General features: G+C 39.5%; 1 protein-coding gene across 1 annotated transcript in view; it reads left to right on the top strand.

The window, feature by feature from the left end:
* Nucleotides 1–21,076, top strand: part of PDSS1 (decaprenyl diphosphate synthase subunit 1) — a 67,069-nt gene that overhangs the window by 26,436 nt on the left and 19,557 nt on the right. Inside the window, exons 6-9 of the mRNA XM_007936418.1 lie at nucleotides 677–788; nucleotides 880–989; nucleotides 10,874–10,954; nucleotides 11,100–11,213. Of these exons, the coding sequence (XP_007934609.1) occupies nucleotides 677–788; nucleotides 880–989; nucleotides 10,874–10,954; nucleotides 11,100–11,213 (417 nt within the window). The remainder of the gene's footprint in view (nucleotides 1–676; nucleotides 789–879; nucleotides 990–10,873; nucleotides 10,955–11,099; nucleotides 11,214–21,076) is intronic.

Here is a 21,076-nt window from a genome sequence, read left to right on the forward strand (position 1 = left end):
CAAGACTTTTTGGTTTAGTTTGCAATGACAAAACGTATTGTGCCATGTGCTGGGGTATGCTGAGTGCTAGCTGAAGTCACGGCCAGCCTATGCTCTCAGGAGTTTAGTAAATAGGAAAATAAACAAGGAAATCACTGATTTGGATGAAAAGTGCAGTATACACAGCAGTGCGCAAGGGTGTTGTGCTCACACAGAACAGAGGCATCTGGTCATACTGGTGGATCAGATTAGACTTCCTTGAGACACCATCTGAGCTAATTATGCAAATGAAGAAGGGAATGATTTTTTGAGCAGATGAAACAGTAAGTGAAAGGCTCAGCAACATGGTATGAGGGAAGAGCAAATGGTTCAGCATTACTAAAATGGTTCAGCTGCCTTCATTTTGGTGGAGTGTGGGGGATGAAGCTAGAGGATAAACTACTTTCCCTCTTTGGGCATTTGTTTCTTCGGCTGTGAGTTGGAGACATAGTCTGAGTAATCTCTGAGAGCCCATCCAACTCAAATGATGTTCCTGATACATAACTGATTATTGCATCATCCTGCTAAGCAAGAGGGAGGAAAACTTAAATCCAAAATGGCCATTCCTTTCCATTCTTTATCTTTTGATAAGCTGACTTCATTGTTGACTCAGTGACTCTTGACATTTTTCTGTGAAGGCTTTTTTTTTATTTTCTAGGCTGTTCTTGCTGGAGATTTCATTCTTTCTGCAGCATCTATGGCTTTGGCACGAATTGGACATACAACAGTTATATCTATTTTAACCCAAGTTATTGAAGATTTGGTGCGTGGTAGGTTGATTTTGGCTTTTTTTTTTTAATTCCATATTGGTGTTAGTCAGGTGATAAAACCTTATCTCATAACCTCTTTCTTTCTTTACAGGGGAATTTCTTCAGTTAGGGTCAAAAGAAAATGAGAATGAAAGATTTGCACACTACCTTGAAAAGACATTCAAGAAGACTGCAAGTCTGATAGCCAACAGTTGTAAAGCAGTATGTACGTTCTGTCTTTTCAAGTTAACAGACTCCTCATAGCTCTTTCTTGGGAGCTAATTCTCCTAGAAAAAAGTTCATTGGAGAACCTTAAAATAGTACCCAAAATCCCAAGAGGTCCATGAGGAAAGAATTAACATCCCCAAACAACAGACAACTTCTGCTATGATTTTCCCTTTGTCCTGTTTTCTTTTGGTATGCAGACATTAACTTTTTAAACTTTTCCTCTAAAAATTAACTCAAAATAAGCTTTATAATTTATTCCCCCATCTAATTTCCAAACTGTGTAACATTTTAAACAATTTATCATTAGTAATTTGAGTATTTTCAGATGTACACTATTTTTGAGTTTTTACTTTTGAAAAAGTTTATGAAGCTCTGTGCTTTTAAATATGATGTTGTTGTTGTTGTTGTTATGTGCCGTCAAGTCGGCCCCGACTCATAGCGACCCCTCCTTGGGTTTCCGAGGCAGTATCACTACGGAAGTAGGATTGCCCAACCTTCCTTCCGAGGAGTGGCTGGTGGGTTTGAACCGCCAGCCTTCTGGTTAGCAGTCAAGTGCTTTAGCCACTATGCTACCAGAGCTCCTTTTAAATATGATAGGTTTCCCAAAAAAAAAAGGTCCAGCCTTGCTGGTCTGATATGGACTGATGGAACCCCTGAGGCTATGGCCCTTGGACACCCTTCAAGCTAGGAACTGAACTTGAGTCCCATGACTCAACTGTCAGCCAAATGGTGAATAGACCTATAAGGTGAACAGTAATGTCAGGAGGTTATGAACTCATTAGAACAACCAAGCATATGAGATTGAGAGGAGCATTTGCCCCGGGATAGAGCTAGGAAGATGGGAGGGGATGGGAAGGAAGGATGAAGAGAAGGGATAGTTGCAGGGAGGAAGCGGGAAGAATGCTGTTACTATGTAGGGATGGAGTAAATGTCACAAAACAGAATGTGTATGGATTGTTGAATGGAAAATCAATTTGCTCTGAAAACGTTCACCTAAATTGCAATTAGAAAAAGAAAAAAAATAATAGGTTTCTCAGTCAAAAATCTCAATATCAAGGAGACATATTCCCCTCCCCACACAGACACACAAACCGAGATTAAAGTAGAGTAAAGCAGTCATCTCTGGTAAATCCTTGATGCTTGGAGTGGACAGGAATTACTAACCAAGCACATGTTGGTAGGCAGGGAAAACTGGAATGAGTAAAGAGACACATAAGGGTCCAAAGGTTAAGAGTATGGTAGAAAAAGGAGATGTAAGTTACTGTATACCGTGTTCTAGGAACTGAGAGGATTCTTAGAAGTCAATATCAAAATCCAACACCTCACCTGAATTGCTTCTGCTTCCTTCCTCATGGTAAAACACAGGCTGAGAACCAGAGCTATAAAACATCTTGTTGTTGTTGTTATGTGTCGTTGAGTTGGACCCAACTCATAGCGACCCCTCCTTGGGTTTCCGAGGCAGTATCATTACGGAAGTATTGCCCCATCTTCCTTCCGAGGAGTGGGTTTGAACGGCCAGCCTTCTGGTTAGCAGTCAAGTGCTTTAGGCACTACGCTACCAGAGCGCCTAAAAAAAATCTTAGACTGTATGAAATAATACAGTTTAAGAAACCATCACCTGTAAGATGCACCATAATTTTACACAAATAAAAAGTTGGGAAAGCTTTTTTTAAAAAAAAAAGAAAGAAAAATGAAATCAAAGGAATCTCAATAGTTATAAAGGAGAAAACTCACTGCTGTCGTCTGGATTCTGACTCATAGAGACCCTGTAGAACTGAGTGCAACTTCCCCCCCTCCCTCCAGATTTCCAGGACTGGAAAGCACACTTCTGGAAACAGGCTGCCTCTTCTTTTTCCCATGGAACAGCTGGTGGGTTCTTTTTGTCAGTAGCCCAGTGCTTTAACCACTGCACCACCAGAGCTCGCCCTATAAAGAGGAAGTGAAAGTTATTTCCATACAAAGAAATTAGGAAATCCCTAGTCTAAGCAGGAATACTATAAATAACTTTTTTTTCATTTTGAAATAATACCTTCTTGTGTTTCTAATTTACCCAGAAAGGTGCCTTAGTGGCGCAGTGGTAAAGCATTAGGCTGCTAACCCAAAAGACTGTGATTGAAACCCACCAGCTGCTCTGTGGGAGAAAGATGAGGCAGTCTGCTTCCATAAAGATTTACAGCCTTGGAAACCTATGGGGTGGTTCTACTCTGTCCTACAGGGTCAGTGTGAGTTGGAATCAACTTAACAGCAACACACTTGGGTTTTTGTGGTTTAATTTAATCAGGAGAAAATATCTGTTAGATTGTATTTGAATTTCATATACTTTCTCATGAGTAGTAGATTCCCCTAAGATTTTTATATGGAAGATAAGCCATTTTTCTTCAGGGTTTAAATTGAGTGTGAACCATGACTTCTTTTCCCCTTGCTCTTCCTGGGCCTCCCTCCACTCTCCACACACTTGTCTTTTATAAAAATCAGTAATATTGTCTTTAATCTGTAGGTTAAATGTGTGGTGTTTAGTGTTGAATGAGAAGACAGTTCTGTCCATAGACTTATTTGACCATCTCTCAGTCTAACAGACATAACAGAGGTGAAACTTGGGTTTGCTTTTCAACAAGAAGGAAAAACCTATAAGGTAAATTGTCACGACTCACTCTTAACATAATTACAGTTAAACAGAGCTTTTTCTCAGACTTTTCCAATGAAATAGCTCCTTCCCTAGAGTGTCTTTGTTTTGAAAAGTGTCGAAAAATGTATAATTGTGAGCTAGAAAAGAATGAGGGCAACATTTTCTTACGAGAAAGACTCAGTTGAAACCCTAAGGAATGTGAATTATGTAAAACATGCTGGCCACAGTTGCAGCCAATTTTATGTTTTTATTGAAATGACTAATTTTTTTTTATTTCCAAGAAATTTGAAGTGTGAATTTTTAAAAAACAGACAGATGAAAACACAGTGTTGTTGTTGTTATGTGCCATTGAGTTGGTCCCGACTCATTGTGATACCTCCTTGGGTTTCTGAGGTGGTATCACTTCGGAAGTAGATTGCCCAGTCTTCCTTCCAAGGAGTGGCTGGTGGGTTTGAACTGCCAGCCTTCTGGTTAGCAGTCAAGTGCCTTAGGCAGTATTCTACAGTAGACACTGAAATACTAAATAAAATAAAGACCTATTTAAAATGGGTGCCACGAAGTCTGTTACATTACTTCTTCATTGATTATCATACCCTTTGTCCAAAATTCCATGAAGATATCAACCCTCATAAGGCAGACTAGTTGATTAAGTGAAGCTTATTGATTGATTAATTATTGCAGACTTATTGAATACTGCAGTGCAGAGCACTACCAAGTAGTGTGGTAGTTGGAATTGGAAACACTGTGAGTCGTCCACACAGGATGAACCTCCCACAGCCCGTGGGTGCAGGAGAGTAGCACGGCATTGGAACATACCAGTAACCGATGCACTTTGAGTTAGAAGAACACTCTTGTCTTGGAAGGGTCCAAAATGGACCTCACTCAATCAGGGAAAAGCTTAATTGTGCTCGTGATCCTTTGTGTAAGAAGCCAGAGACATACTCTTCTGTAAAGAACACCTTATTCTTCAAAGATTAGCAAGTAAATAAAGGGTACGAATATTACCATGGCTCAATCTTTATTACAGTGTACTCTGCTGCCCACTAGGAGGCATGCTAGCATTGTTTCAGAGCTACCTGCTTTCACGTAGGTGATTTATTCATTCCTCAACTCTAGGGCGATTAGAATAATAAAGCAAAATCATAGTATGAGCTCTTGGAATAAGTTTCTGTATTTATAAGTTCTCATGCATGGAAATATTCCAGAGGTTATATATTCAAAATTGCAATTTTTATGAACTCTTGGTATTTAGAATGCAAAGAAATGTGGGCTCCAAAAAGAAAGCCTACAACGCAAATCAGAGATGCAAAAACACAGGACCTCGGAAAGAAAGTTGGGCAATCAATTTGCATAGTGATACCCCTTGGACACCCAAGGATGGGTCACTATGAGTTGGGTCCGACTCAACGGCACACAACAACAGCAACAACAAAAAGAGGAGTGATAAAATTTAAACATCAGAACTATTACAAAAGAACTAATGAGATGCTATAAGAATTTGAAGGTAACTTCAGTAGCTTATATTTCATTCTTCTGTTTCTGGTAACAGCATAAATTGTTAATTCTTATTAACAGATGCCTTTTCTAAGCAACTCCCCCACCCCTTTTATTAACCAATCATTTTTTGCTTTTTTTTTTTTGGTATTATTGTGGTAAGTAGATATATAACAAAACTTTTGCCATTTCAGCAATCTTTACATGTATGGTTCAGTGACATTGAATGTGTTCTGTGTGTTCAACAATCAGCATTCCCAAATTTTTCCATAACCATTGGTAGAGAAGTTCAGTGTCCCCTAAGCACTGACCCATTGTATTTTTAATGGAAATAATGTTAAAATCTAAAAGTGTTGCCTGAAGAAAACCAAACCAAACTCACTGCCATCTTTGAGGCATTTCTGACTCATAGCAACCCCTCCTTGGGTTTCCGAGGCTGTATCTCTATGGAAGTAAATTGCTCAAGTCTTCCTTCTGAGGAGTGGCTGCTGGGTTTGAACTGCAATTTCTGGTTAACAGTCAAATGCCTTAGGAACTGTGCCACCAGAGCTCCTAAAAGGGTTGCCTGTTGTTGTTGTTGTTATGTGCTGTCGAGTCGGACCCAACTCATAGTGACCCCTCCTTGGGTTTCCGAGGCAGTTATCACTACGGAAGTAGATTGCCCCGTCTTCCTTCCGAGGAGTGGCTGGTGGGTTTGAACTGCCAGCCTTCTGGTTAGCAGTCAGGTGCCTTAGGCACTATGCTACCAGAGCTCCTAAAGGGTTGCCTAGGGGGATTATTTTGTGACTGGTTGTTACTAAAATAGAGTTAATTCTATCATAAAAAGATGATTGACTGTTTATATTCATAGTAATGCAAAATGCATGCTGTTCCTTACCAATGAAGGCTGTGACTTTTTTGCCAGAAGATATGGAAATAGAGCCCATACTGTCAAGTTATGTTATTCCTCCAGTCAATGGCTGAGGTGGGACTGGAACCCCGAACTGAGTGTTGCAGTTCTGCAGTCAGCTGTTTTTCCTTTGACTTTTTTCTGTATTTGTTTTCTCTCCAGGGGTGAATGTGGTCTGTATTGTCTTCATGTTACTTTATTGTCAAAGCTGCATAGTGCCACCACTTTACCACAGCAGTACCATAGAATTTTGTTTTGTGGATGATATCAGCAGAGCACTCTTTTGATGTCGTTGTTATACTTTAATCTATAGACTTTAATCAAATTTTGCTAGTTGTCCTTATGTTGTCTGTTATAAGAAAAGAGAAAAAAGAGTATCTGGTCCAGGATCCACTCCAGGGGCTCACGGAGCATTTAGTTGTCGTGATCTTAAGTACCTTTTCATCTGACACAGATGCTCCATCTTCATCCAATATTACCTTGATATTTTGAAGAGAAAAAGCCAGTTCTGCTGTAGAGTCAAGTTGGGTTTGTCTGATATTTCTCAAGATTAGACTGAGGTTATGAATTTTTGGCAAGAACAGAAGTGATGTCATCTCATTTCAGCACATTAGGACACATGCTGTCTCTTTATCCCTTTACTGATACCCCTTTGATCACTTGAAGGTGGTGTCTGCCAAGTTTCTCCACTTTAAAGTTACTATTTTTCCCTTTGAAATTAGTAAGTATTTGGGGTGCGGTATTTTGAGATTATGTAAATAATCTGTCTCATTAAATTCTCATTGCCTGGTTTTATCATCTATGTATGATTCTTTGCTGAGCCATCGTGAGGTATCATACTGATAGCTCCACATCCAGCCTAGAATCATAGGATTCATGTTTTATCCATTCTGTTTTTTAATCAGTTACCATATCCCACTGGATGATAGCGCCATGGTTTATTCAACATTTAGGCATGGGCATTTAGCTTTCCAGTATTTTACAAACAATGCTACAATGACTGATGTTGTGCAGATATGTATTTTTATATTTGTTAGAGGTGTACTTTCAGGGTAAATTTGAAAGGTAATTGCACATGTGGTTTTTGTGGACACTACAATTTTCCTTCCATAAGGATTGTATGAATATGCATTTCCACCAGCAGTTTGTGAGTTTTCCCACATAGTTTTCAATTTTTGTCAGTCTGATAGATGGGAAATAGTATTGCAGTAGACTTTAAATTTGCATCTCTTTTTCATGAGTGAGGTTAAACATCTTTTCATATGCTTTGGGCCATTTTTTTTTTTTGGTTGAAATTCTTTTTTTTTTTTTAAACTGTGATTTGGGTGAAAGTTTACAGAGCAGATTCACTTTCCATACAGCAGTTCACACACACGTTGTCTAATGACATTGACAGTTTACCCCAGTGCAACACCTCCCCTCCCAATTCCTCCCGATAGTTACCTCTTCCCTGTGTCCATCCCTCCATGCACTCCTGCTCCCTGAACTGTCTCCCTTGATTGTTTCATCTTCCTCCCATGATTGTTTTCTCCAAGGGATGTATCTACCTCAGGTACATGTTCAACTCTTATGCCTGTCTGTTATTTGGCTGGAAGCCACAGGTGTGGGTTCAGTTCCAGACCTGAAGGGCAGCTAGGAACCATAGTCTCAGTGGTTCCACCAGGCTCTATCAGGCCAGCAAACCTGGTCTCGCTTTGGGCCATTTTTATATCTTTATTTTTTGTGAATTTTCTTTGCTTGTCTTTTGCCCATTTTTCTATCGGGTGTCTGATGTTTCTTCTTTCAGCTTATAAGAGTTCTTTACACAGTAAGAATATTAGCGGTTTATCTGTGATGTTGCATCTATTTTCTCTCAAAATTTTCAGTTGGTTTTTGACAACAACCTCTTAATTTAATGTATTGGTGTTACACCAATAATCTCTTTTTAATAAATAAGACCACAATACATACATACATACATATATTCATGTGTATAGTGTGTGTATATATGTATGTATATACACACATACATCTGAATATAAGGTGGCACAAACACATACTTCAAGGCCAGAAATATTTGAAAAATATCCAGTGTTTTGCCCCTGTCAGTGAAAATAGTAGTTCCTAATCTTTTTGAGACATGACTCTTAAGAATTTGACGAAAGGTATGAGCATTCTTTAGAAAGATGCACATAGACACAACATGGCGTGGCTGTGGCATTGGATTCAAACGAAACTTTGTACTTCACCCACTTCCAGGAAGGTTGTGAAGCAGCCCTCCTCTGATGTGAAGAACAAACAGGGTTCATTGGCTGTCAGTGTACCTCCTTTCCATTTTTTCTATTGTGTTGCATCTGACTTTCCTAGTTGTGATAGCTGTTTTCTGTTTCTTTGCCAGAGATCCAGACAGTCCTTCCCTGAGCTGGGGGAGCAGGATCCTCTGGGGTGGTCTGTACATTGCATTAGTTGAAATCTGTATATGAAGGTAGAAGATGCCCACTAATAAATAAATAGCTCATTTCTGTGTGAGCATATGTCAGGAGCTCTGGTAGCTTAGTGCCTAAGGCATCTGACTGCTAACCAGAAGGCTGGTGGTTCAGACCCACCATCCACTCCCCGGAAGGAAGGTTGGGCAATCTTCCGTAGTGATACTGCCTCGGAAACCCAAGGAGGGGTCGCTGTCAGTCGGATTTGACTTGATGGCAGTGAGTTGGTTTTTGGTTTATATGTCAGCAAGTAGTGGACACTGTGCACAGACCAGCTTTATGGATAGTTGGGCGCATTACCTGACGTCTCTCATTAGAAGCACTATTTGTTATGTGCCGTCAAGTTGGACCTGACTCATAGCGACCCCTCCTTGGGTTTCTGAGGCAGTATCATTAGGGAAGTAGATTGCCCAACCTTCCTTCTGAGGAGTGGCTGGTGGGTTTGAACCGCCAGCCTTCTGGTTAGCAGTCAAGTGCCTTAGTTAGGCACTAGGCTACCAGAGCTCCTAGAAGGCAAATCTATTAAGAGAGCAGTCTCTGCAGCCAAAATGTTAGATTCAAAATTCTGATTCCAGTATTTCCTAGCCATGTACTAGTGCTCTCTATGCCATGTTCTTACATCATAAGTGAGTTAATATATATTAGTCCTCAGTGTAGTGCCTGGCATTTACTAAGTATGAAATAATTATTAGTTACTGTTATCATCATCCACAAAATAAGTATTTATGGGATATTGTGATGTTTAGCTAAAATAATGTAAAGTGCTAATCACATGTGCTCTGTCGATTTTAATTCCTTTTCTTTGAGTTTATAAATACTTTTTTTTTTAACTCAATCTTTTACTTCTCATAAAGAAAATTTCTATTTTTGTGTTAAGGAAACAGCATTAACCTGGCTATAGAGAATTGCTTCAATGATCAGTTATTTCATGATACACCTGCGAAAGGAATATCATTCTGTTCTGAATTCGGCTCATTCCAGCCTGCCCAAATCTTGCCACACTCATTCTTTTAGTCAAGTTGATGGGTATCTTGACTTCTTCCATATTTCTAAATTGTCACCCATGTGGTCCCACAGACTCTAGTTTAGTTGAAGAGGAGTCCCTCCTTCATTTTACAGATGAGGAAACTGAAGTGCAGAAAGATTAAATAACAAGCCAAAGTCATGTGGTAATTGGAAGGGGCATAATCCATATCTAGGAGGCCAACTGCAGAGCCTACACCCCAACCACTGTGATGTATTGACTGCCTGCCTAAAGTGTGGTCCCTGAGCAGAGAAACGCTGAGGTGTAGGGTCCAGGGTCAGGGAACAAAAAAAAAACCTCAACACCGTCGAGTAGATTCGATTCATAGCGACCCCTCCTTGGGTTTCTGAGGCACTATCTCTGCGAAAGTGGATTGCCCAGTCTTCCTTCCGAGGAGTGGCTGGTGGGTTTGAACCGCCAGCCTTCTATCAGTCAAATGCCTTAGGCACTACGAGACCTAATATAATTGATGATCCATTGCTAAGGAAGACGGTGAAGAGCTCCATCTGGCTTTCTCATTTAGAGTCAATATAGACATTTCCTCTGCAGTAGAATAGCATGTCTTTCCCCCTCCCACTTTTGGTTTTAACCCAGCCTTTGTTTTTTGTAAATGTGTTTGGGCCTGCTTAGCATGCCTAGCAGAGCATCGGGAAATGCAATCAAGTGGCTAGTACCAGCTAGTTTTTTGGAGTTTTTGAAAAAGACTTTCAGAAGCCCTGTTTCTCCCTCACTGAAAAGTTTTTATACAGTTACATTATTTCTTGTGAGAAAAAAAAATATGGAAACAGTAGAACTAGTGAAGATCCTTCTGATAATGAAAGAATCCTACTTTTATCTTCAGTATGAAGTTTGAGGCTCTTACAGACATAGAAATAGCTGCGTTTCGGAAGAAACAGCTGCATTTAAAAGAATGGACCACAGCGGGGGAGATGATTATATATGGCAACAACATGTATTTGATTAGATTCAGTATTCCTCAAATGAGGATAAATTAATAGCGTTTATTAAAGCGAACAATTGGGCTTGGTTTGCTGGATGGTGAAAGCCAGTATTTCACATATTAGAGTCTGTTTCTTCTGCATGTCAAAGACGTTTACTTAGCTAGTTGTTTGGTTTTTCCTGAGCAGTGGGGAAGACTGAACTGTCTTGAGGGAGGATGTTTTTCTTAGAATTTAAGAAAACAGTCTAAGAATGAAATTTTCATTAGAAACAGTATTTTGTACCTGTTCGATCTTCTGATAGCAGTGTCTCCTGATTATACATACATCTTCTGGCTTCCCTACCTCTTAAGAGATTACCTTACTACTGTGTCAGTCTTTCTAGGGGTTTACAGCCTTATTTCCGTCTGCCAGCAGCTTATATTGGAATTCTTTGTTTCAGGTCTCTGTCTTAGGATGCCCTGACCCAGTGGTGCATGAGATTGCCTATCAATACGGAAAAAATGTGGGAATAGCTTTCCAGGTTGGTATGCTTATTTATAAGAATGGTGTCAGGTTGTTCTGTCAATATTGTGCCCCAGACTAGAATCCTCTGGGCAGGGGAAGGGTGGCAGTGATGTTGGTATGGTGTACTTCTTAAATTTCTTTTTTTCCCCCCCTTTTGCCAGCTAATAGATGATGTATTAGACTTCACCTCATGCTCTCACCAGATGGGCAAACCAACATCAGCCGATTTGAAGCTTGGGTTAGCCACTGGCCCTGTCTTATTTGCTTGTCAGCAGGTACGTTTTACAAACTCCCTTTGACACACTGACATGTAGCTCTATAGAACCAGAGTCTCTTAGGCACAACCTGATGGGAAGGTGAAAGAAGTGACCGAATAGACTGCAGGCCTGGGTTTGACCTGGGTTTTCTGACTGAGATGTTGAGGAAAGTCATTTCACCTGTTTCCTTATCTGTAAAACAAGAACCTTCCTCCCAGCGCTGATGGTGAGGAATTAACTGAGATAATATTCACAGAGATATTTTGTAAATTGTATGCATTTGAAGTAGCATGATTATTTCCATATATTTTTGACACTGGCAAGGTGAGTGGTTTCTACATTTTAAGTCTAGGCCGTGGCTTTTGGATATGCCTCAGAGCCCCCTTAACAAGGCTCAGGAAGGATCAGAGACATTGGAGCATAGGAGTCTCAGAAATTTTCCATTCCATTTGCCATTCTCAAAATAGCAAAAAAGTTAGTGGAATGCTCCACCAGAATTGCATAATTCCTTCTCTCTCCAGATTCTTATTCTCCCTGCTATGGATGAAAGGCTTAAGAAGCTTAAAGAGGCTACAGTGACTTACAAAGCAGACATTTTTACAGCCTGCTCTACCACAGCCATACATCTTCTCTGTGCCAAATAATTAGTTGAAATACATGGGCATTGGCTGGCACTTGAGACATCTTTTAAAATTTTTATTGTGATTTGGGTGAAAGTTTAGAGAGCAAATTGGTTTTCCATTCAGCAGTCCACATGGGACATCTTTTTAGTAGATTTTCATGTCAATGGTATTTAACAGTTTTAAAGGTCTTCATCACCATGCCATGAAATGGAAAAACTACCTCTGTTCTAAAATTTTACTTTCAGTTTTTCAGAGATTTTGCCTCTGTTCTTTCTCAAAATTTGTAAACATATATCTTCCATATAACTTCTTATAAATCAGTCATTCCATTTTGATGTTACAGAAAGCAGTGGCCTTGCTTTTGATTAGTTTTTGATCCCAGAATGGAGAGATCATCTTTTTGTCTGTCTTCTAGGAGAGCCACAGCTATAGATGAGTCTTCTTCCTAGGTGAGGGGAGGGTGGGGCGATAGAGGGTGGTTACCTTGGGTAGCACGCTAGCAGTCAGTTGAGGAACAGGGGGTGTGGCTGAGGATTTTGGGCACTCTGTGGAAATAGTAGCCCTCAATATTACCAGGTTCCAATTTCTCAAAATTTTGAAGCAGAGGTGAAATGTATATATAAATGAGTCCTTTCTCCCAAAGAGATTGATTGGAAAATTTTGGTTGTATAGGGCTTACTCACCAACCAGAAACTCAGGTGGAGACAAATGCCAGTAAGTGTGCCAAGTGCTGGCAAAAATTAATAAACTCTCCTTTCATACATTAAGGCCTAAGTGAGGAATCCTTTCCTATCTTATCATTACCCACAAAAAAAGCAAAGTATTCATGAGTAAAGGCATGTTTGAGATTAGAAGAATTAGTCACTGGCTACCATCTCTGCAACTACAAACATTAATCTACTCAGACCCTGATTAATACACCTGAGTAATGAATTATAATGATGGGCCAAGCATGGTAAAATATACTGATTCATCAGTAATCTACCAGCATCTGAAAAATGCTGGTAAAGAAGGGGGGGTGGGGAACATAAGGAAAAGACTACAGTGCTCCAAACTGCTGTTTTATGTTTCACTGGGAAATCCTAGTGTCATGAGGCACCAACACTCACTGTCACCAGACACCACTTTTCTCTTCTGCCCCTAAGGCAGTGGGAAAAGAGTTAAGAAAGTACTTTACAGCCTCAGAAAAGGGAACACAGAATGAGGCTGAGCAGGAAGTGACACTCCACACTGAGCATGACTTGTTTCATAAGCAGACTGATTTTTCTGTCTTGTGTGTGGGGCCAGAAGTTAGTCGAATATGTATTTGTAAGTTTTAGGGTTTTTTTTTTGTTGTTGTTTTTGCCTTCTAATAAAATAGGAACTTAAGCTCGTATTATGCATTATACTGTCACAAAAATTTATCATAAAAAGGGATTGTTGTTGAGAGATACGTTTGTGAAAAGATTTATGGTCCTAAAATTAATTTTGGGTAAAACAAGTTCCAAAAATAACATTTAATGAAAATGCATTGTCTTTGTAGTTTACAAAGGATTCTTTTATACATTATCTCTAATCTTACAGCTCTTCTCTGTGGTGGGTATCATTACATTATGTGTGTTTTACAAGTAAGGAACTAATGTTCAAACCTGAACAAATTAAACATCCAATAAATGGCATGCAGGCAACTAAACACTTCAAGTCTTCTAAAATCAGCATTCATTTTACTGCACCAAGTAATGTTATTGCCACTGATAATGTTAGTAAAAGTGACTACTTCACTTATGATATACAGCAGGTCTTCCCAGAGCATATAACCAGTGTTCCCTGGCACTGAAAACGTATTGGTGACACTTGAAGAACAGGCTCTGTGTTAATGCTTCATTACTGTGATTAACTTACCCATTTAGTGGAGTAGAGGAATAATTGTTAAGACATGATAATCCTTTTCCATAGGTAGATGCATTTTGTTTGCAGATAGGTAAACAGCCTTTGAAGTTAACCTATGATGAACACTGACTATGATTTTCATTGGACCAGGACAAGCAACCTGGGAAAACCTCTTTTTTTTTTAACTTGGCACAATTGGTTGTCTTGAAATTAGATTTTTTGAACCAGCACTTGACAGAAACTCCCTATACTTTCCAGATAGTCTTTTACTGTGTAGCTTTTTGAAATTTCACTATTTTGAAATATTTTGAAGGGGTTTCCTTGATGACAGTTGGTATAGGTGACTTAAGAAAAGTTTAAGAATTTCTGGAGATGTTCCAGTGGTGACAGTGTCTTTCTAAATGTCTATATGTGTACACATATTTTAAGAGCAAATGCCTCATGTTAAATCTTTAAAGGGCAAATTGATTGGATTTTGAAACCTTCAGAAACAAAATGGAAGTATTTTCCTGTTTGGTGACACTATATTAGTTTTCAAATATCCCTTTAAGAATTATATTCTTTTTCTGCTTCTCTTATTGATAAGTCAGCAGACATAAATGTCAGCCTGTAACAGTGCATCCAACTGCCATTACCACCCCCTGCACCAGCTGCACAAGCTTTTGCCATTATTGTGACTAATAGGTGCCTTAGAGTTACTGGAGTTTTTGTTGGGTAAGCCAACTCTTAACTTACTGATTACCTTTTTAGTTTATGTCAGGGCTTTGAACCAGTTCATTCTGATTGAACACCCTGCTGAAAATTTGCATTTCCGCCCCAGATATACTCTTTTTTTGCATATAATGTCCCCACGCAAATAATGTGCCAGTGCATATCGTGCATAGAAAACTAATGTGCAAGAAGTTACAAATGTAATTTGCTTAAAAATACGGTACTAAATCAGAATCTACGTTTTAACAAGATCCCCAAGTAATTCTTACAGATCCCCCCTTGTAGATGCTTTTTGTTGTAATCTGCATGTTACAGCTCTCTTCTCACTTCCTCCCTATGATTACCTTTTCCCTGTGTCGTTCTTTCCTATGCATTCCTGCTCTCTGAGCTGTTACCCTGTGCAAATACTGACCTTCTGATCTCCTGTGGTTGATTGTTCTAAGGAATATAACTACCTGGTATTAATGTTCACCTTATATGCCTGTCTGTTGTTTGGCTGGAAGCCATGGGAGTGAGTTCAGTACCAGATTTGAGGGGTAACTAGAGGTCATAGTCTTGAGGGTTTCACCAGTCTCGATCAGACCAGTAAGCCTGGTCTTTTTATGATTTTGAGTTTTGTTCCACATTTCTCTCCCACTATTTAGGAGCTCTGGTAGCATAGTGCCCAAAGCATTTGACTGCTAACCAGAAGGCTGGCGGTTCAAATCCACCAGCCACTCCTCGGAAGGAAGGTTGGGCAATCTACTTTTGTAGTGATACTGCCTTGGCAACCCAAGGAGGGGTCACTATGAGTCGGATCCAACTCCACGGCAATGAGTTTGATTTTGTTTTTTTGATTCTCCTATTCTGTCTGGGCACCATCTAGTTCTTCTGGTCTCAGGGTCATGTAACCTGAGGTATGCATGGTCCACTAATCCCTTGGACTATTTCCAGGTGTCTTTGATTTTCTTCATTCTTCTTTGCTCTGGATAAGGAGAGACCAAGTGTTGCATCTTAGATGGCTGCTTAAAGCTTTTAAGACCCCATTTGTTACTCACCAAACCCCTTAGTGGATTCTTATGTAGATAGGGGTCAAACCAGGAAGCCCTGATTTATGGACAGGTTTCACAGAGTTAGAATCCGATTTCTTCACAGGTTGTTTTAATATTCTTAAAAACAGAGTACAAACAAATGCAACTTTTCTTATGCTTTCTCACCAAATCTGCAGGCAGGCATCTGTTCTTCCTGTTATGTCTGTCATTTCTTCTCCCACATACACATAAGCGGGTAGAGGAGTGCCTAGGGGAAGTGTTGGGTATTTGCATGTTGCACACACTACTGTTTCAGAAGAGATGTAATCACACTCAATGCAAATTTTTTTTCAAACTCTGGTTCCTCAATATTTTTTATAGTAAAAAGCATCTGAGAAACCACACAATCAGCATTTACTACATTTGTTGGTAATGCAGAAGAGGCTCATACATTATCAACAAGGTAATTTTACCAGCCACCCAATACAGTATCACATCACTTTTTTGAGGACATAGCCTTCTAGAAGTCCAGTTTTGGAATGTGGCATTAAGAAACTAAAACAAATTCTAATTGATTTGACCTTTTATCACGGAAATGGATTGATTTGGGATTTCCTGATTTATTTCCTATAAAACTTACTCTTGAAAGATCAGGAACTAAAGCAAATTATTGGTTTTCATTTGGGACCGAGTCAGCTGCTGCCTCTTCAGATTCTATAAGCATGTTGTTAGCAGCCTCGGCATGTTTAAAACTTTGTTCTGACACATATTTTGCTCTGAAATGAACATTCTAGATTCCTCTGCCATCGTTTGGTTGTCTTTGTGTGCCTATATTTTCTTCTAGGATTACTAATATGATGGTGATGGTTTACAGGACAACTTATTTCATCCCGTAGGATGACTGCCAGAGGAAAACTGGCATCTGTTACAAGCTCTGAGGTGGCTTAAACACATCATCTTATCTCCCTTATTCCATGGAACCACAGACTTGTTAGAACTAACATTTCAGATCATATTCTTCAGCTCCCTTATTCTACAGATGAACAGGCCAGGAGCCATGAGGGAAAGGAACACACTCAGCTGTGGCAGCTGGAAACAGAACCAGCACTAGAATTCACCTCTAAGAAATTAAATCCTTTGGCTTCCTTATTTCTGTTAATGATGACAGTTCTCCTAAATAGTTACTAAATATTGTAGAATATACATTTTATCTTCAACAACAACAATACCTTTGTACTTGTTTTCTTTTTTCTGTGCTGCTCTCAGCCTAATTCTGGTCATCTTTGTAACTTATTACAGTACTTAACTGGTATCTCTCTACCTCTAGTTCTTCTACATGTTCTCAACTTTAATTGCACATTAGAAACACCTGGGAATCTTTTACCATCCTGATGACCTGACCAAGCACTAAGCCAATATAATCAGAATCTTTGGGAGCAGGACCAGGCATCTGTAATTTCCCCCCCCCCCCCAAGTATTTCACTTTGCAGCCAGTGTTGACACCTACTGCTCTAATCCTTACTATGTGTTGGATAAAGCAGAGCTCAGATCATTACCCTTTGATCATAAAGTTTAGTAGCTTTCAAATCCCATTCAGTTTAGAACTTAAAAGTAGAAGACCTAATTTCCACTCTCACCCTAGGCCAGTGGCTCTCATCACCTGGAAACCTGTTAGAAATGCACACTCTCAGGCCCTACTCTCACTGAACCAGAAGCTCTAAAGGAGGAACCCAACAGGACAGGTTTTAACAAGTCTGACAGGTGGTTATGATTCACTATAAAGTTTGAGAACCCTTGTCTAGGCAAAATGGTAACATTCTTTAAGGTAGCCTTTTCTAAACTTGCCTGTTTAATCTCATGGGATGTCCTTGTTAACAGTAAACTATCTCAGAGATAATCCTAGGAATCAGTATTTTTAACAAGGCTGTTAAAATACATCTGATGTTTATGCTGAGGCAAGTTTGAGAAACATTGCTTTCAGGCAAATGACACAATAGAACACCTGGGTTTTGTGAGCCATTGACAAAAGTTGTACCTTAAAGTTAGCAGGGACTCAACTATTTTAACCCTTTCATAACTGAATTATTTTCTCCTTTGGATTTTTTTGGTGGCAACAAGGAATTTCAGTAATGGAAAGCATGGTGAAATCAAGGGGGAAAGTTTTTTTGACCTATTACGGATTTTTGTATAATTATGTGGGACACATACACATTGCCCCAAGTGGACTCTGGTGGTAGGATATGTAGAATGAGCCCATTTCTTCAGAGTCATGGAGCTATACAGGTTCAAACCAAACTCACTTCTGTCAAGTCAAGGTTGACTCATAGCAACCCCCTTTACATTTCCAAGGTGGTAAATCTTTATGGAAGTAGATTACCCAGTCTACCTTCAACATTGTGGCTGGTGGGTTAGAACACCACCCTTATGGTTTGCAGTCACATGCCTTAAGCACACCACTTCCAGAGCTTCTTATGGTTTATGTATGTTGTTGTTGTTGTTATGTGCCGTTGAGTCAGACCTGACTCATAGCAACCCCTCCTTGGGTTTCCAAGGCAGTATCACTATGGAAGTAGATTGCCCAACCTTCCAAGGAGTGGCTGGTGGGTCTGAACCTCCAGCCTTCTGGTTAGCAGTCATGCGCCTTAGGCACTATGCTACCAGAGCTCCCATGAGTCATGGAAGGGATAATTAAATTATACTGTCAGGACTTTACAGTCTGAGTTTATTAACTAAACAACTAGAAAGTTACAGTGATGGACTGACTGGTTTCAGCACTTACAGCCTTTAAATTAGTAATAGGCAAGCCATTATCACATAACCTATAATATTTAGTGCTAGATCATATTGATAAAATGCTTAGGCACTACACAGTATCTTAAGAGCACAGTCCTGTCAGTTTCATTTTCTAGAAGTGGAAACTGAAGCCAAAAACTTTCAGGAATCTTGCCCAAGGTCATCAGCTACTTGGTTTTGCCAAGAGAAGAAACCATAGTTTGCCTATCATTTGATCCTGATACAACTTTCTTCCTACTCTCAATCTCTACTCCTGATAGCATCTTTTATTTTTAATGCGTTTCATTGAAATATAATTTATGTAGAATGAAATACACAAAACTACAGTGACATGGGTCAATGCTTTTTTTTTTTCTTGCAGTGTTCCTTCCCCTCCTCTCCCCTCTGACTCCTGCCTGGCAACCAACAAAGAAAGTTTCCCTTCATATATAAACCTTTCCTTGACCCTCCACAGCAACTAACTAATACTATTTTGTCCTTCTATGATTGACTCATTTCACAGCATAATGCCTCCAAGTTCATCAATATTATGCAGTGTTTTGCAGACTTTACATTATTCTTTAGTGCTACATAGGATTAATTATCAGCAAATATGAATTTGTTGTTATTTTTGTTATGTGCTTTTTCATGGTGTCGATTTCTTTGTTCCATATAATTTTCTATGCTGAGCTTGTTTTGTTTATTAATTGTGTTATCACTTCTTTCATTGCTATTATTTTAGTATTTGCTAAATATTTGTGCTGGTCCTCCTTTTTATTTTGATGTGAAGGTTTAGCATTTTTCTTTGAGGCTATCCTGTGATTTATAGTTTTCTTCCCAAGTTTAGAACACTCTGTTCTATCTTGTACTTGTCTTGACTTCCCTACCATGTAGAAGTTGTGTAACAACACAGTTTTTTTCCTCTTTTTGGTTTGTTGTTGTTATGTGCCGTCAGGTTGGACCCAACTCAAAGTGACCCCTCTTTGGGTTTCCGAGGCAGTATCACTATGGAAGTAGATTGCCCAACCTTCCGAGGAGTGGCTGGTGGGTTTGAACCACCAGCTTCTGGTTAGCAGTCAAGTCCCCTAGGCACTATGCTACCAGACTCCCTTTGGTTTGTAGTTGTCCTCATTTGGCAATTGATATTTCTGGTTCCCTGTTTACAATCTTGCAGGCTTATTTATTTTGGATACTTCCATAGCTGTGTTGGTTTCTGGGTTATGTCATCATGTGTGTTAATGGTCAGTTGTTTGCTGTGGTTGTTTCTGTCCAAAGGACTCCCTTTAGCATCTCTTGTAAGGCTGATCTGGTTTTAACAAATTCCCTTAATTTCTGCTTATCTGGAAATGACCTGATTTCACCATCATATTTGAGGGACAGTTTTGCTGGGTACATAATTCTTTTTCAGTGTTTTACATATACCATCTCATTGTCTTCTCACCTGCATGGTTTCTTCCGAGAAATCCGAGCTTAGTTTTATTGGTTGCCCCTTATAGGTAACTTCGTTTTTCCCATGCTGCTTTCATGATTATTTGTCTTTGGTTTTGGTGAGTTTGATGATGATATGTCTTAGTCGTTTTCTTTTGGGGTCTATCCTGTTTGGGGTTTGTTGGACTTCTTGAATGGATATATTCTCATCTTTCACCATACCATGAAAATTCTCTTCCAGCAAATTGACAGTTTTCTCTGTGGTTCTTTTGTTTCTTCCTGTTCTGGAATTCTGATTACACTTAGGTTATTCCTTTTGATAGTATCCCACATTAAAATTAGGCTTTCTTCATTTTGTTTTGATCTTTTTTCTGATTGCTCCCTTTCCAAAGAAGTGTTCAGGTATTTGCCTTCAGTCTCACCAATTATGTCTTCCATTGATTCAGTTCTGCTCCTTTGCCCATTCAGTGTCTTCTCTATTTCTGAAAATTTAGTATTAATCTTCTGTATTTCTGCATGTAGATTTTGTATCATTCATTTCTAACTTTTCATTTATTTTGTCATTTTGTTCTTGTATTGTCTTTCAAAATTTTTCTAGGGTTTTCTCTGTGTTTTCCTCAATTTTGTCAGTGTTTTCCTTGATCTGTCTCTCAATTTGTTGAAAATACCTAAATATAATTCTTTTGAATTCCTTATCAGGGAGTTCCAATGCTTCGTCTTCCTCAGGGATGTGTTTTGGGCCTGTGTTCTGGTCCCTTGTTTCTCTTGCTTTATCTTGCTGCTTTATGTGGACTGTGATGCTCTGTTGTCTCCGAGGCATTGTGACGTTTTTGTGTTTGTATTTAATTGGTGATTGTAGGTTGGAGTGACTTGCCTATAATTTTCATTTTGTTTGCATGTTATTGACATAAGCAGGGTACTGTGCTGTGCTCCTCTATTTGCTAGTTGACATCAGTTACACACTCACTACCTGTCTCTTTTCCTGTTGTCAGCCTGTCGTATGTCCCTGCTGTCCTTGGCCCAACAGTCTATTCTTAGGTCCCTGGAATCCAAATGAGAAAGAATGCTGTCACTTTAAAATACAAAATGGCTGCCACTTGTAAACATTCAAAATGGCTGCACCCTCAGTCACTTTAAGTATTCAAAATGGCTGCACCCTCTGCTGCAGAAAGTCCGCAACTCAGGTTGTCTCCTTCCTTGCTTTTTCTCTTCCTAGTCACAAGCCACCAGCGCAGTTGTCCCTGCAGCCTGTGGCGACCAGTGCTGACTTTAGGTCAATTCTCAGGTCCCAACACCACTTGGAAATATGCAGGCTGTTGGTCCTGTTAGAGTACCTGACAGTCCACTGCTCCCACCGTCTCTGTACTCATGGTTTTTGTTCAGGGTTTTCCAGTACTTATGCAACAAGGGAACGTGTTCAGTGCAGATCAGTGAGTAAGCACAAGCCCGCCTTGTTTCAGTGCCTATG

Source organism: Orycteropus afer, unplaced genomic scaffold (assembly GCF_000298275.1).
Source record: "Orycteropus afer afer isolate SDZICR_OR568_19922 unplaced genomic scaffold, OryAfe1.0 scaffold00035, whole genome shotgun sequence".
Classification (NCBI taxonomy): domain Eukaryota; kingdom Metazoa; phylum Chordata; class Mammalia; order Tubulidentata; family Orycteropodidae; genus Orycteropus; species Orycteropus afer.